General features: G+C 43.9%; 1 protein-coding gene across 1 annotated transcript; it reads right to left on the bottom strand.

The window, feature by feature from the left end:
- Positions 1–980: 980 nt before the first annotated feature.
- On the bottom strand, positions 981–8668 carry LOC308656860 (T-cell surface glycoprotein CD1a-like; the record flags this gene model as incomplete). Its single annotated transcript, XM_081308208.1, has 4 exons — positions 981–1156; positions 6768–6932; positions 7115–7393; positions 8611–8668. The coding sequence occupies 4 exons, from the start codon at positions 8666–8668 to the stop codon at positions 981–983; spliced, it is 678 nt and encodes a 225-aa protein (XP_081164334.1).
- Between the last annotated feature and the right edge of the window lie 6963 nt (positions 8669–15631).

Raw genomic sequence — 15631 nt, 5'->3', positions numbered from 1 at the left:
AAACTGAAAGAAAGAAACAAAGCTACACAACTGCCACAGAAGTGGACAGTGATGGGTACAGTTGACATGTGAGGACACACAGATGGAGGAGAGATGGCTTCCCACTGTGGATCCAGGAAGGACCCCTGGAGGATGTGACACCTGGAATTCTTCTGATGATCCACTATATCTAACCCAGCAGAGGTTGCTAGGTTCCTATTCCATTCAGAGGTAAAGTCTCAGCCCAGGTCTGAACACACATCCTGCAAGATTACATTGAGCATATATTGGTAACTGATCATGAACCAGATAAATTTCAAAGGTTTCACAAGGACAGTTGAAGTGATGTCATCACCTCGTGGTGTTCAGGTGTAGACTGGGCACCTGGGTCGCTGGGTCCTCACTTCAAAGGGACAGCACTGCTGGGAGCTTCACGGTGTGTCCTACGTGAACCAAATGAGAACAGAGAAATAACAGACCTTCATAAGGTGGAGGTGAGAACTGAGCAGAAAATGGAAATGGGGCTGAGAGGAGAAGGAAAGTGAGAAAAAAAAGTCAAAAAAGAAGGGAAGACCATGGGGAGGAGGGATGAACAGGACAGATGGATACAAAACTCACCAGCGTTTCCTAAACCAAAATCCAAGACCTGTCAGAAGAGCCAGGGCCACTATCACTGCTGAGAGGATCCAGCCCAGGGCACTAGGAGGTGCTGCAGATTCAAGTGGACACCAGGACGTTGTTTCCAACCCATTCCCTGTTTTACCCCACACACTCCCTGTTTGCTATATTAAGTATTTTCTTTGAGTTTCTACTGCACCAATCATTCCTCATATTTTATTCTTATCCCTTTTCAGAGAGAAATCCTTCTTCTATCCTACATCTTTCCGCATCTACAGATCCCTCATATTTAATTCTTCCATTCCTTGGATTAAAATATTTGTTTTCTTTTGGACCTAAAATATCTAATGTCCCAATTTTTTAGCTGGCCCTCAAGCTCTGCTTTAGCAGACCGTCTTCCCCCATCTCCATCCTGGGTCCCAGTTCTTACCACCCCAGTAGAGGACGAGGTCCTGCCCTCCGAGGCTGCTGTGCTTCACCCTGCAGGCCAGGTCAGCTGCCTCCCCAGCTGCCACATTAAGGGTTGCTTGGAGATACCATTTCTTGTTGAGAGCCACAGCTAAAGGGGCCCCAGCAAACTTCCAGCTGTCAGCAAACTTCCAGCTGCCGGCTGATGATTGGCTCACAGCTCCCCAGCAACATCTAGCTGATTGGCTCCTCTGTGGTGATGTTCATTGGGCTGTTTCCCCGCCCTTCAGACTGCCAGCTGATGATTGGCTCACAGCAGCCCTAGCAACATCTAGCTGATTGGCTCCTCCGCGGTGATGCTCATTGGGCTGTTTCCCTGCCCTTTCAGACCACGGAGCTGCTCATTGGGGGACTTCTTTGGCTCCGCCCATGTGACCCAGCCAATCGGCCTCAAGAGCAGGAGGATTGTGGGATGTGGAGAGGCTGGTTGGGGTGAGAGGCTTGTGGGAAGCCGGTGGTGGCAGTTGGCTCTCACGGGGAGTGACTGAGGGTAAGTAAACTGCTCGCCCCTAAGGGCAGGGCGAGAGGATGGGTAGCCATTCTAAGTTTCCTCTTTTGTTTTGCTTCATTTTTGTTTTAAGTTGCCTGTCCCTGGAGATGAGTGAGACGGAAGAAAAACCGCTCACATCTGAGGAAAAACTATTTGGGTCTGAGGAACAGATAGGGAGAAAGGACGGATGCACATGTCAGGAGGATAGAAAGGCTATAATGAATTTTTGTTGTTCCATTTTTATTTCATTCTGTCTTGGTTTTGTTTGGCGTCATCTTGTTGGGTTGTATTATAGTAGAAATACGGGATCAGAAATTAGTAAAAAACAAACCAAAAGACTGTTAAGTAAATTGTTAGAGGAAGGAGGCTTCCCAGTAAAATCAAGAACAGTCAGGGCATACGTTGATACAATACAACAATGTAGCCCATGGCTTTTTAAGGAGGAGTTGTTAAATATATCACAGTGGGACCATCATGGTGAAGATTTTAAAAGAATAGAAAAGAACAACCCAGGGGCTCTGCCAGTTGGCACATTGACATTGTGGGCATTGGTATCTGGTTTGCTTAGTCCAAAGCCTTCAGTTCAGACAAAGGTAGAGGAAGGAGAAGACATATTGATTCAAGTAAAAGAGAAGGTCTCTCGAGATAGTCAGACAGAGGAAAAGATTCAAGTAAAAGAGAAGGTCTCTCAAGTTAGTCAGACAGAGGAAAAGATTCAAGTAAAAGAGAAGGTCTCTCGAACTAGTCAGACAGAGGAAGAAAGTTTAGAGCAGAAAAAGCCATCAGGGGAAAAGTTACAACAGGAGACTGCTACTAACACCTTTCTATCAGAGGGCGTAAGTGTCCAACCAACAGCACCACCTCTACAGGAGACTGCTACTAACAGCATTCTATCACCAGAGGGCATAAGTGTCCAATCAACAGCACCACCTCCATATGCTAGGAGACTCCCAACCCCCGCAGTTGATAGTTGGGATCCTGAGACAGGATCTCAAGTATTAGCATGCCCTGTATTTGAGGTAGGAGGGCAGCGAATTTACCAGGGTTTAAATTTCAAAACAGTGAATCAGCTAAAAGAGGCTGTAACAACCTATGGTCCTCAAGCACCCTTCACTATAAGCTTGGTCGAATCCATTAACAACTTGAACATGACGCCAGCAGATTGGGCTAATATGTGTAAAGCTGTGCTAAATGGAGGTCAATACCTGTTATGGAAGGTCGCCAATGAGGAATTTTGCAAGGAGACGGCTAGGCGAAATGCAGCAGCTGGTTATCCTCAGAGAAATCTAGATATGTTGTTAGGAAAGGGACCTTATGAGGATCAGCAGCAACAAATTGCATATGATCCTGGCGTATACTCACAAATTGCTGTAGAGGTGAGTAGGGCATGGAAGACTTTACAAGGACATGGATGTTTACAAGGTCAATTATCTAAGGTAATACAAGGAGCTAATGAACCTTACGCTGAATTTGTAGATAGGCTTATTCAAACAGCTACCAGAGTTTTGGGGTATACAGAACAAGCAATGCCATTAATAAAACAACTGGCTTATGACCAAGCGAATCGTTGGTGCAGAGATATGATTAGACCATGGAAACATGAAGATTTAAACACATATATTAAATTATGTAGAGACATTAATGAACAAGAGCAAGTCATGGCAGCTGCAGTAAAACAGGCTTTAGATGCCAGAGACATTAATGAACAAGGGAAAATTGTGGCAGCTGCAGTAAAACAGGCTTTAGATGCCAGGCCAAGAACATGCTACAATTGTGAACAAACAGGACATTTTAAAAGGAATTGCCCCATAGGAGGAGGGTTTAACAAAACTAGGTATCAAAGGAGTAGAATACCGGGTATTTGCCCACGATGCCGTAGAGGGAGACATTGGGCTAATGAATGCCGTTCTCAAACCACCATAGAGGGTACTCCATTACATTGGGCTAATGAATGCTGTTCTCAAAGCACCATAGAGGGTACTCCATTATCAAAAAACGAACAAGGACCAAGTGTTTATCCATGATATCATGGAGAAAGGCATCGGGCTCCATTGCCAAAAAATGGACAGGGGGCCCAATGCTCCGGGGCCCAAAACCACAAATATACGGAGCACTGGAGGAACTCAGCAACCGCATCAGGGTAGTGCTCAGGACACATTGTCCATCAGATCCCTCATCAGACAAACCAGAGGGAGCGCAGGGTTGGATATCTGCGCCTCCGCCAGAGCAGTACTAACTCCAGAGATGGGAGTTCAAATCATTCCCACAGGGGTGAAAGGACCTCTTCCCAAAGGAACAGTAGGCTTATTATTGGGACATAGTTCTTCTACTCTAAAAGGACTTATGATAAGTCCTGGGGTAATTGATCCCAATTATGAAGGTGAAATAAAAATTATAGCCAGTTCTCCAAAGGGTATATCAGTAATTTCACCAGGAGATAGAATAGCACAGTTACTAATAATACCAAGCCTACATGATAAATTTTCCAGTCGTGCTGTAGAAAGAGGTTCCAAGGGATTAGGCTCCACAGGTGTAGATTGGGCTATGCTTTCTTTAAATTTAGATTCTCGCCCCATGCTAAAACTAAATATTCAAGGACATGAATTTAATGGGCTACTGGATACAGGTGCAGACCTTAGCATCATCTCTCGTCAAGAATGGCCAAAACATTGGCCATTACAACAAGCCACTCAAACGCTTTGAGGCCTAGGAGTGGCGACTAATCCCCATAGAAGTGCAATGGTATTAGATTGGAAGGATCCTTAAGGATGTGAAGGAACTATACAACCATATGTATTGGATCATCTTCCCGTAAATTTATGGGGACGAGATGTCCTAGATCAATTAGGTTTGACATTAACAAATAACATCAATCAAAATGCACCCACTATTATGGCTAGACAAGGTTTTAGGAAAGGAAAAACATTAGAAAAACAAGAACAAGGAATAGCAGCACCAATACAAATAGATCAAGGAACAGACAGACATGGGTTGGATTTTCACAAAGGGCCACTGAGACAATAAAAATTACATGGAAATCAGAAAGACCAGTATGGGTTCCTCAGTGGCCCCTGACTAAAGAAAAGATACAAGCAGCCCATGATCTGGTCAAACAACAATTAGCGGAAGGACATATACAACCTTCTGTATCTCCCCATAATACTCCCATTTTTGTCATCAAAAAGAAATCTGGTAAATGGAGATTATTGCAAGATTTAAGAGCCATTAATAATGAGATGGTTATTATGGGACCTGCTCAATTGGGGATTCCTCAATTGTCTGATTTGCCAAAAACTTGGTATGTTTTAGTTATAGATATTAAAGATTGCTTTTTTTTTTCAATTCCAATTCATCCTGAGGATAGTCCACGTTTTGCATTTACTATCCCTGCACTGAATCATGAAGGTCCTGATCAGAGATATGAATGGAAAGTACTCCCTCAAGGGATGGCTAACAGCCCAAATATGTGTCAAATTTATGTTAACAAAGTAATCCAGCCACTTAGAAATCAAAATCCTGAACTACAAATATTTCACTATATGGATGATGTATTATTAGCACACAAAGCTAAAAACACATTGCTAGAATGTTATGCCACACTTACAAACTTATTAAAAAATTATAATCTAGAGATAGCAATAGATAAAGTACAATTAAATTTTCCAATTAATTATTTAGGAGTTCTATTATCCTCAACCATGGTCTGTCCACCAAAAATTCAAATACGAGTAGATCAACTCAAATCACTTAACGACTTTCAAAAGTTATTAGGAGACATAAATTGGATAAGGCCTTATCTAGGTATACCAACAGGAGAGTTGGGACCTTTATTTGATATCCTAAAAGGTCCATCAGATCCAAATTCACCCCGAATGTTAACACCTGAAGCAAGAAAGGCATTAAAAATCATTGAAACATATATGGAAAATATGCATTTGGATAGAATTGATATAAGTTTGCCTTTATTATTTATTGTACTACCAACAAAAAATATTCCTACAGGAGTATTTTGGCAAGAAGGTCCATTATTATGGATACATTTATCTTATTCTCCTAACACTATTCTTACTAGGTATCCTGAGGCTGTAGGACAATTAATACTCAAAGGAATAAAACCAGCAAAGGGAGTGTTTGGAATTTCTCCCAATAAAATTATTACTCCATATACTATGAATCAAATTGATGAATTAGCTAATGAGTTAAATACTTGGGAAATAATCATGTGCAAATCTAATGTTTCATTTGATAACCACTTACCATCTAATCCTTTATTGTCTTTTTGGTCATTGCATCCTGTAATTTTTCCAAAAATGACAAGAAAAACACCTATCATGAATGCTCCAAATATATTCACTGATGGGTCAAATAATGGTACAGCAGCAATAGTTACACCTGATAAAACTTTTACATTTTTAGTACCCAAACAATCAGCTCAAAAGGTAGAGCTTAGGGGTATTTTTGCTAATGATGTCATCAGTGGTACAATTTTCCCAAAAGGAGCCGTCAATTGGCTTGGTGTATCTTCCTCCCTTCTGCTTGTCATGATCATTCAGCTAAAATTTGGGAGCCAACAGAGGTGAGGCAAAGAACCTCACCCCCCCCCACCGCTGGTACCTCTGCATAGGTGTGGCTTTATACTGGACCGGTAGTCAATGACGGGTAAGATCCAATTACAATGGTACCAACCTAAGACAGGAGGCTGACGCCCTGAGGTCAGCTCATCCGATGACGGGTAAGGACCATATGTAGTATTGGACAACCTAAGGCAGGCATGGTCCCTAAGCCACATGCTTGTTTAAACAGAGAGGGGGAGATGTTGAGAGCCACAGCCAAAGGGGCCCCAGCAAACTTCCAGCTGCCAGCAAACTTCCAGCTGCCGGCTGATGATTGGCTCACAGCAGCCCCAGCAACATCTAGCTGATTGGCTCCTCTGCGGTGATGCTCATTGGGCTGTTTCCCTGCCCTTTCAGACCACGGAGCTGCTCATTGGGGGACTTCTTTGGCTCTGCCCACGCGACCCAGCCAATCGGCCTCAAGAGCAGGAGGACTGTGGGAGGTGGAGAGGCTGGTGTGGGGGTGAGAGGCTTGTGGGAAGCTGGTGGTGGCAGTTGGGCTTTGAGAGTTTTTTCCTGAGGAGCTGTTTTGTTTGGCGTGTGTGGTTCTAAAAATAAAGTTAGTTTCTTTTGACAAGTGGCTCCTGAATTGTGCTAATCAGCATTGGGCAGGATGTCACCTCTCTGAGTGTCCAGCTGCTCCTGCTCACCTCGCATCCACATCACCCACACGGGCTTTGGGTAGAAGCCAGACACATGGCACACCAGCAGCAGACGGCCAGGCCCAGGACTGGGGCCACTGGACAGCCAGGCCTCAGGCTTCACTGCAAAGGACAGAAAAGACATCCAGACACAGACTCTAAAATACACTGAGAGGCTCAGAACTCCACATGAGACTACATGGATATTTACTTCCCCCTTCTGGAAATGTCACTCGGTATCCACTTTTTATCCTGAATTTGACTTTAAAATAGAAAAATTCTTTGAGATGGGCTACAAGACTGACCTTGTTGCTGGAGATGAGCCTTCCCTGCATCTAGAAGACCCAAGGTGAAACGTGGGCAGGTGTCACTGAGGAGCCAATGTACCCTCTCTGTGCTGCCTTGTCTGAGATTGAGCAGTTTGCAGGCTTTCTGGGCCTTTCTTCCATCCTCTGGAGATGGTGACCATGCTTCATTCTGGAAGCTCATGAAGTCAGATCCTTGGATAGTTACATGCTTGAAGCCTAGGAAGTCCTTCCTAGAGTGCAGTTCACAGCCTGCTGTCACCTGTAGGTTAAATAGATCTGGGGAAGAAGAGTCATGAATTAGAGGAGAAAATGAAGAAAAGGGAGAAAATGGGATGAGATGGAAGCAAAAGACAACAGAAGCAGAAGGGAGTTTGGGGAGTTTAGGGGAAGGACCCCAGTGTAGTTTGGTCAGAGGTTCACAGAAAGGGGAACTGGTAGGAGCTGGAGGTGGAGGAAGAGATGATAATATGAGGAAGGGAGGGGACTCTTCAAAGGTGATAGCGATGGTGGGGTGAAGGACTTAACAGTTTCTATGACAGTTTAGGCAGGGAAGACTGAAGAGATTAAATGGGAGAGAAAATCATGCTGTAAAGAGTCCACCAAAGAGTGAGGAAGCAGAAGGCCTGGGTAAAGGAGGGCCACAGCATTCCTCTGAGGGGAGATAGTAACACACAGCCCTGCAGGCAATGACAGAGCAGTTCATAAGTGGCAAAAACGAATGCTTTTGAAGAATTGGGTTCTGGTTTATAGCACGTGCCCAGTGTATGGTTTCAGTTTTATGCTGAAGAGAGTGGAATTAGATTCAGATCACAGAGAAGGTGTTTACTAGAGGAATAAAAGTTCACTGAGATGCCCCACTTCCCCTCCCTTTCTTCTCCCCATCAAGAGAACTGAGCTCACACTTAAACAATAATTTATCACTATAAAATTCCTGAGGTCTGGTGAAGTATATCTGGAAAAAACCTTTCCAGATCCACCAACTCCTTGTTACTGAAGTTGCCCCTGGACCAGGGAAACAGGTAAATGAAGGTGTCAGAGCAGCTGTTCCAGCTGTGAGTCTGCAGCTCCCCCACCCAGCCTGAGCCCATGTGTACCCAGGAATGGTTGTCAAGGGATGAAGTATGGATGCCATGAAAGGAGACAGACTCCTCAAACCCTGTGGCAAAAGAATAGACAGAATGTGGGGAAATGTGACATTGGGAGGGAGAGACTTGGGAAGGTCAGTTCCAGAATCTGGAAACGTGGAGAGCCACTGTTACCTTAGCTGACATCTGCTGGCCCCCAGGGTCCCATGCTCTACAAACATCCTCCATGAGAGCACAGAGGGCTTGAGTAAGGACATGCAGAATGGGGCCAGCTTGGCCCTCGTTCTCTCCAGGTGTGTGCAGGGGAAACTACCATCACCACACACACACACACACACACACACACACACACACACTCACACACACACACACACTTGCCCCTAACAGGTCTCTTGCCACTATTCTTACCATATTCACTGTCACCTCCTGGGAAGAGAGCAGCGAGCAAGGGGAGTAGCAGAGACATCATGGCCCTTGAAGATGCTGCTTCTTTCTCTAAGAAAAGTTGGCCTTTGATTTCTGCTCTAAACAAACCTACCCCACAGACCTCTCTTCTGACTTCTGTATTCAACCAACAGACAGACCTCTCCTGCCTGAACATCTGTTTCCACCCCAAACCCTGACCACCTACTCAGTTTCCCATTTCCCCTGCTCTTCTGAGTCTCTGCCCAGTCTTCCAACTTCTCTCCTTCCTGTTCATCTTCCCCTATTTCAACTGCTATGGGACAAGTCTTGTGTGGCACTGAACAGTCACCTGACCACTAGGGGCATATTTTTCAGTCTTGTGGATGGAACCCAAGGTCTTAAGTATTTTCTGTCATTTTGTCCTGTTGACATTTTGAATTATTCCCCACGTGCTCTCTTCTCTACCCCATGCCCCACTCTGCCACATTCATCTCTCTGACATCACTGGTACTTTACTTACTTTTTCAGAATCTCCTGTGATTGTCCTCCACAACAGTGTAAACAATCACCAGCTCTCCATTGTTCTTAGATTGGCCAGTAGCCATCACGGAAACCACAAGGACATGGACACATATACAGAAAGATTTCCTCTGAATTTCATTGATATATTTTCACTCAACAGTCACTTAGCACCTGCCAAGAACAAAGCATCTTGCTAAACTAATGAGTATCCATTGGTTGACAGTGCGATTGTTTATTAAAGGATCTTTCAGTCTACATAGGGAGAAAAAGGCACCAAGAACTATAAACCTTGGTGTGCTGGGTTCAAAGAGTAGAGTCTAGATTTAAAAAACAAATCCTGATTGAAAAGTGTAATGTGGCTATCTTTAATGAATGTATGTCCAAACTGTATTTTTACTTCAGTGATGGGTTTGGGGTATTAGTTCTAATATTTTTTATCTGATGTCCCCACCTAACAGGATGACTGGAAAGTGGTAGGTACTTAGTAAATATTTGCTCAGTGTTTTAATTACTTGAGTCCCTGCATACAATTATTATATTTAGTTATGAAGGAGATCTTTAACATAAAACTTTTAAGGAAATTACAAAGGATATTTATAACCCTACATGATGAAATGAGTATCCTACTTAATTTGACTTAGGATAAAGCATGTTACTAAGTGTGAACTTTACGTACAGGGTTCTGCTAAACTTCCTACTGCTCATAATAAGAAACTAGCCAGAATTTGTGAGACTTTAATAAAGTATTCTGAAATCTTTTACCCAGAATTCCCTTCTCATTGGTCCTTCTTAGATGCTCCATAGTTATCTTGTCTTAAGACACTTGCTCCTGGACAGGGTTCCCTTCTTCTTTTATAGTGGTGTTGTTTGTTTGTTTGTTTTGGGGTCCAGAAAGGGGGGCAGCAGGGGATGGGGATGCAATTACCAGGGATTGAACTCAGGGGCACTTGACCACTGAGCTACATCCCAACCCTATTTTGTATTTTTTTTATTTACAGAGAGTCTCATTGAGTTGCTTAGCGCCTCACTTTTTGCTGAGGCTGGCTTTGAACTCCCAATCCTCCTGTCTCAGCCTCCCAAGCTGCTGGGATTACAAGCGTGTCCTACCATGCCCAGCTTTTATAGTGTTTTTAAATATTTAAGCTCTTAAATATGTGTAAATATCACCTTATAAATATGTTTGAGTATTCATTCACTGTCTTGGTTTCTAAGAAAACAAACACTCTCATACAAATTTAGGAAACAAATAAATTTTTGAAAAGATAAGGGTGCAGAAAGCTGGAAAGAATTCCAGTCCCACACTTGCAATTTTTAAAGGCTAAATAACCAAAATCACAACTTGTCTTGATTGGAGGAGACTTGAAGTACCCAGGCAACGTATGAACAATCCCCAAATCCAAGAAAAAAACAGACTCCTCCAAGGAAGGATGGGAGGAAAACCTTGTGTACTTGGAATAGTTGACAAATGCTATACAAGTCAGTTAAAAGAATCCGCTAAAATTTGTAACAAATTACCAAAGGCCAAGATGGTTTTGCAGAAAGCCGTCATTCACAGACTCAGGGAGAGTTCACACAGTCTCCAGACTGTTTTCCACAGACCCAAGCAAGAGCCCCTGAGAGTCTGGAATCTGAGATGACATCAGATACATAATCTCATGATGCGATTGTGAGGAATGACAGCAGCTGACTACATGGAAAGGTAGGAAATCCCAACAAGGTCTTTTTGCTTTATTTTCTACCCACAGAGAAAGCCTTAACCTGACAGGGAGAGGCCAGAAATCCCTGCAGCCCTCAGGGTACAGGGAAAACCCCACTACACTTGGGGGAAAGAAAAATGTGGAAAGAGACAAGATAGCATCCTGCTCCTAGATGAACAGAGGGAGCCAGACTGCCAGGAAAAAGTCAGGAGCAATTCTATGTCCCAAACCCAAAATAGCAATGAGATGAAACAAGACAGTGTCTTTCATCTCTCTCCCCAGCAGCATAGCAAACAGTCAGTAGCAAGATCACTCCTACAATGACATTCTTCACCCAATTACAAAAAGCAGTCCTTCGATTCATTTAGAAAAAATAGCAGACCCAGAGCAGCCAAAGCAATTCCAAGCTATAACACTAGCGCTGGAGGCATCACAGTATCCAACCTCAAGTTAAACCACCAAGCTAGAGTAACAATAACTGCAGGATACTTACATGGAAAACAGACACCTAGACCAATGGAACAGAACAGAAAACAGAGACAAATCTGAACAGATGTAGTCGTCTGATCTTTAACAAAGAAATATGTCCGAGAAAAGTCTTTTTTTTTTCTTTTTTAGACAAATGGAGCTGGGAAAGCTAGAAATGCCTATGTAGAAGAAGAAAAATAGATCCCTCTCTCTCACACTGCACAAAAGTCAACTCAAAATGGATCAAAGACCTAGGACTTAGACCAGAAACTTGACAACTCCTAGGGGAAAACTTAGGCTCAGCACTCTAACATTCAGAAGCAGGCAATGACTTCCTCAATAGAACTGCTAAGTCTCAGGAAATAATATCAAGAATTAATATATGAGATGGCATCAAATTAAAAGTTTCTTCATGGCAAAGGAAACAAGACCATGAAGCAAGCCAGTCCCAAAAACCTAAAAGCCAAATGTTCTCTATGACACACAGATTCTAACACACAACAAGTGGGGGAGGAGAGAAAATAGAAGTTTATTGGATTAGACAAAGGAGAATGAAGGGAAGGGAGGAGGATGGGAATAGGGAAGAGAGTAGGACAAATTGGACATCATTTTCCCAAGTCATATAAGAATACAAGACCAGTCTAACTACACATCATGTACAACCACGAGAATGAGAAGTCATACTCCATGCATGATTTCAATAATTAATATTTATAATAATCATATAATAATTATAAAATGCATGACTCTACTGTCATGTATGTCTAAAAAGAACGAATATGATAATATGTTTTTTATAAAAAGAAAAAATGGACTGGCCAGGGTAGAGAGAAAGTCCCCTTCTCTCATCCCCGTACTTCCATGGACCTCTATCTGATGAGAAGACCCCCAGGGTCACATAATTGGAAGTCTGCAAGAGGCAAAATAAGTCTGTGGATCTCTTGGATCCAGGGCTGGCTCCAAGGGGCATGTAGACAGTTCAGTCACAGATAATTTAATTATCTGTGATCACCAGCTTGAATTTTATAGCAATTTTATTGAATGTGTGTTTCATAAGAAAAGTTCAGTGAAACTTGCATGGGAGCTCATAGGAGCCTCCCCAGCTATAGAGGTTCCTCCTCCCACAGCCTCACCTGCATGCTCAGCCCTCCTCCACCTGTTCCCCACTGTCTGGGGCCTTGGCAGGTCCATACCCTGCCTCTCCACCTCCATCCTGCCACCACTGCAGTGGCCAGGTCTCATTGCAGGGACAGAGCAGGCCCCTTCTGCCATCAGCCTCTGCCACTGTCTCATATCTTGCAGGCACAAAGGGAGAATATGACATGCACCCAAGAGTGTGTGGGCAGAGCACAGGTGCAGCTCTCCCATCCAGGGTCTGAACCGAGTTCTTTTGTAACTGGTCAGGGTGAGCCTCTTGCCTAATCTTGTTCCAAGTATCAGATGCATGTGCATGTATTTGGTTGCAATTTTTCAATGGTCACCCATGTTCCAAGTGTTGGAGTGACTACTTTGGGAAAGGGAGATTAATTTTCCCATTCATTCCTGCAGAGGCACAGGTCATTTGAGCAGCTAGGGCAGGTGGCACTAGGCAGCCAGTGGGCAGCTTGCACATAGTCATGGAATGTGGCCCCCAGGAGCCTAAGAGTTCCTGCAATCATCCTGTGAGCATCCCTGTGCCCAAGGGACACAACATCAGCAAATCAGATAAAAACACACAGACATAACCTTCCATAGAAATAAGAAGTTTTGTATTTTAGTAGCTTTAAAAGCACTCCCTACCCTGCCTTTTGAACACAAACCTGCTATGCTCTGAATCTTTATTTCTTCCCCAAATTCATACGCTGGAATCCTAACCACCCTTGTGATGAGACTAGGAGGCAGGGCCTTAGGAAGGTGATTAGGTCATGCTGTCTCAGCCCTCAGAAATGAGATTAGTGCCTTAAAAAAGGGACCCCAGGGAAGCCCCATTATACTTCCACCATGAGAAGACATCTTCTGAAGGTGCCTTTCATGAACCAAAATGCAGATCCCACTAGAAATCAAATCTACTTTGGACTTCCCAGACTCCAGAAGTTTGAAAAATCAATTTATGGCATTTATAAACCACCCAGTCTGTGGCATTCTGTGGTGGTAGCCTCAAGGGCTGACAAGGCTCCACATTTTCATTTATCCCTGAATTTCACAAAATATTTGATGGCTGCTCTTGAGAGTGGGGTGTGGAAAGCAAGAAGAGGACAGTTGGTTTGAGGTGGGAAAGAGAGGAAAGAAAATTAACTAAATAAGGAATGAAGATCTGGAACCAAGAGGTTGTGAGCTGATAAGAGACGGAGGAGGAGGAGGAGGAGGAGGAGGAGGAAGAGGGGTGTTTTAGTCAGCCTTGTTGCCTCTGTGACCAAAGGACCTGACAAGAACAATTTGAAGGAGGAAAAATTTACTTGGGGGCTCACTGTTTCAGAGCTCTTGGTCCACAAGTGGCCAACTCCACTCCTTGGGGCCCAAGTTGAAGCAGAACATGGGTCACTGATGGTTGTGGGCTCCCTTGTCACAGGAAAAGATGAGGAAAGGTCAGGGTGGGTAAGATGCATGCTGATTGTAACTCAGCCAGCGGGTGTCCCAACTCTCCTAGGGACATCCAGGATTCTTCCCTTTGTCACAAGACCTTCCCTCAGGATCCCTCTTCTTGAATCATTGTTGCTCAGGCTTCAGACATGCTTGTGTGGTTTCCTAACTGTTGTTCCCCTGCGCACCACCCTAACTCCTGGATTCCTCCTTCCAGCACAGCTTTTCCCAGAACACAGATGTCAGCTGCCCTGCCCACAGGAGCTCACTGTGCCCTCTGACTTCCCACCTCGCCAACACCAACCTCAGTCTCCCTCCCTGGGGAAACCCACGCCGTCCTGACTTCTGGCCCATTCTGGGCTCCTCATTTTCCCTCTCAAACTTCCTCAAGTTTTTCTCCTGCCTTTGTGGCTCCCTGCAGATGGCCTACGTGTTCCTTGCAGGGAAAGGAGCTTCAGATGAGCACCAAGGTCATCTCCTGCACGGGTCACCTGCACTGAATTAGGATGTCAACACTCTGGCATCGGTGTCACTGTGTGTTCGATAACTGGAAAGAACTGAATACTGGCTAGTACCACTCATGGCTCTGACGCTCTTTGTCACCTGCTGTGCCCCCTCTCCTCCCATCCCTGTGTCTCTTCCCACTCGGCTCCTCCCTCCTCCCTTCTCACTTCCCCATGTTTTCACTGTTGTTCTTCACGTACCTTGACCTCAGCTCCCAGGGCCTCATCTCTGTTTCCTTACTCCTATTTATTCAGTCTATGCTCAATCCTTCCTCCTCGATGCCCTTTCCAATCCTGGAACATGAATGTGTCCCATGGCCCTTGGAATCCTCTGTGTCACTATAGAAGACACAGTTCCCCAGTCGTTCCTGTCAAGGTGGCCCACGACTCAGCTTTAAAAGACCTGCCAGGAGAAAACACCCAGAAAGGTGAGCTTTTATTTTAAACTCTTGAAGACAGAGCTGCATTCACAATGAAATAAGGGAAGTCTTCTTGGGGAAAAAAAAGCAAAGAAAAAAATATAATCTGATACCAGTTTACAAATATCGTTAGATCAGGTTCCCTAGTGGTTGGGCTACTGTGGTCTCTTAGATCGGAAGAAAAGATCTGGGCAAAGAAGGTCAGAGTTGGGATGCAGGCTTCTTCATACTCTCCCTTCTGTGGCAGAATAAACTAGAAAAGCATCCACCCAATTAGACAGGGAAAGAAGCCGGTGGAGCTACTCACTTTTGCTTTTGCTTTTGCTTTTGCTTTTGTTTTTGCTTTTGCTTTTCTCATTCTTAGAATTACAAATCACTGGTCTGAGTTTTGAGTTGACAAATATCTACTTGCATGACCCTGGAATAAAATGCACACGATAAAAAGTGATTGCAAATTTTGAATACCTCTGTGACACCTGGTAAAATTTAAAGCAAAGTTTATCAAGAGATCCCCTCAAACAAGCCATGAAGGCCATCCAGGCAAAAGCCTTTCTTAGCTGCAGCACATACAATTTTTTATTTTTTTTTTCTTTTTTTTTCTTACTTTTTTTATTGGTTATTCACAACATTACAAAGCTCTTGACATATCATATTTCATACATTAGATTGAAGTGGGTTATGAACCCCCAATTTTACCCCAAATGCAGATTGCAGAATCACGTCGGTTACACATCCACAATTTTACATAATGCCCTATTAGTAATTGTTGTATTCTGCTACCTTTCCTATCCCCTACTATCCCCCCTCCCCTCCCCTCCCATCTTCTCTCTCTACCCCATCTACTGTAATTCATTTC

The sequence above is a fragment of the Spermophilus citellus genome (assembly GCF_964194105.1).
Source record: "Spermophilus citellus genome assembly, chromosome: 9".
NCBI lineage: Eukaryota > Metazoa > Chordata > Mammalia > Rodentia > Sciuridae > Spermophilus > Spermophilus citellus.
The sequence above is the reverse complement of the archived record's forward strand: the minus strand, read 5'-3'. Positions and strand labels throughout refer to the sequence as shown.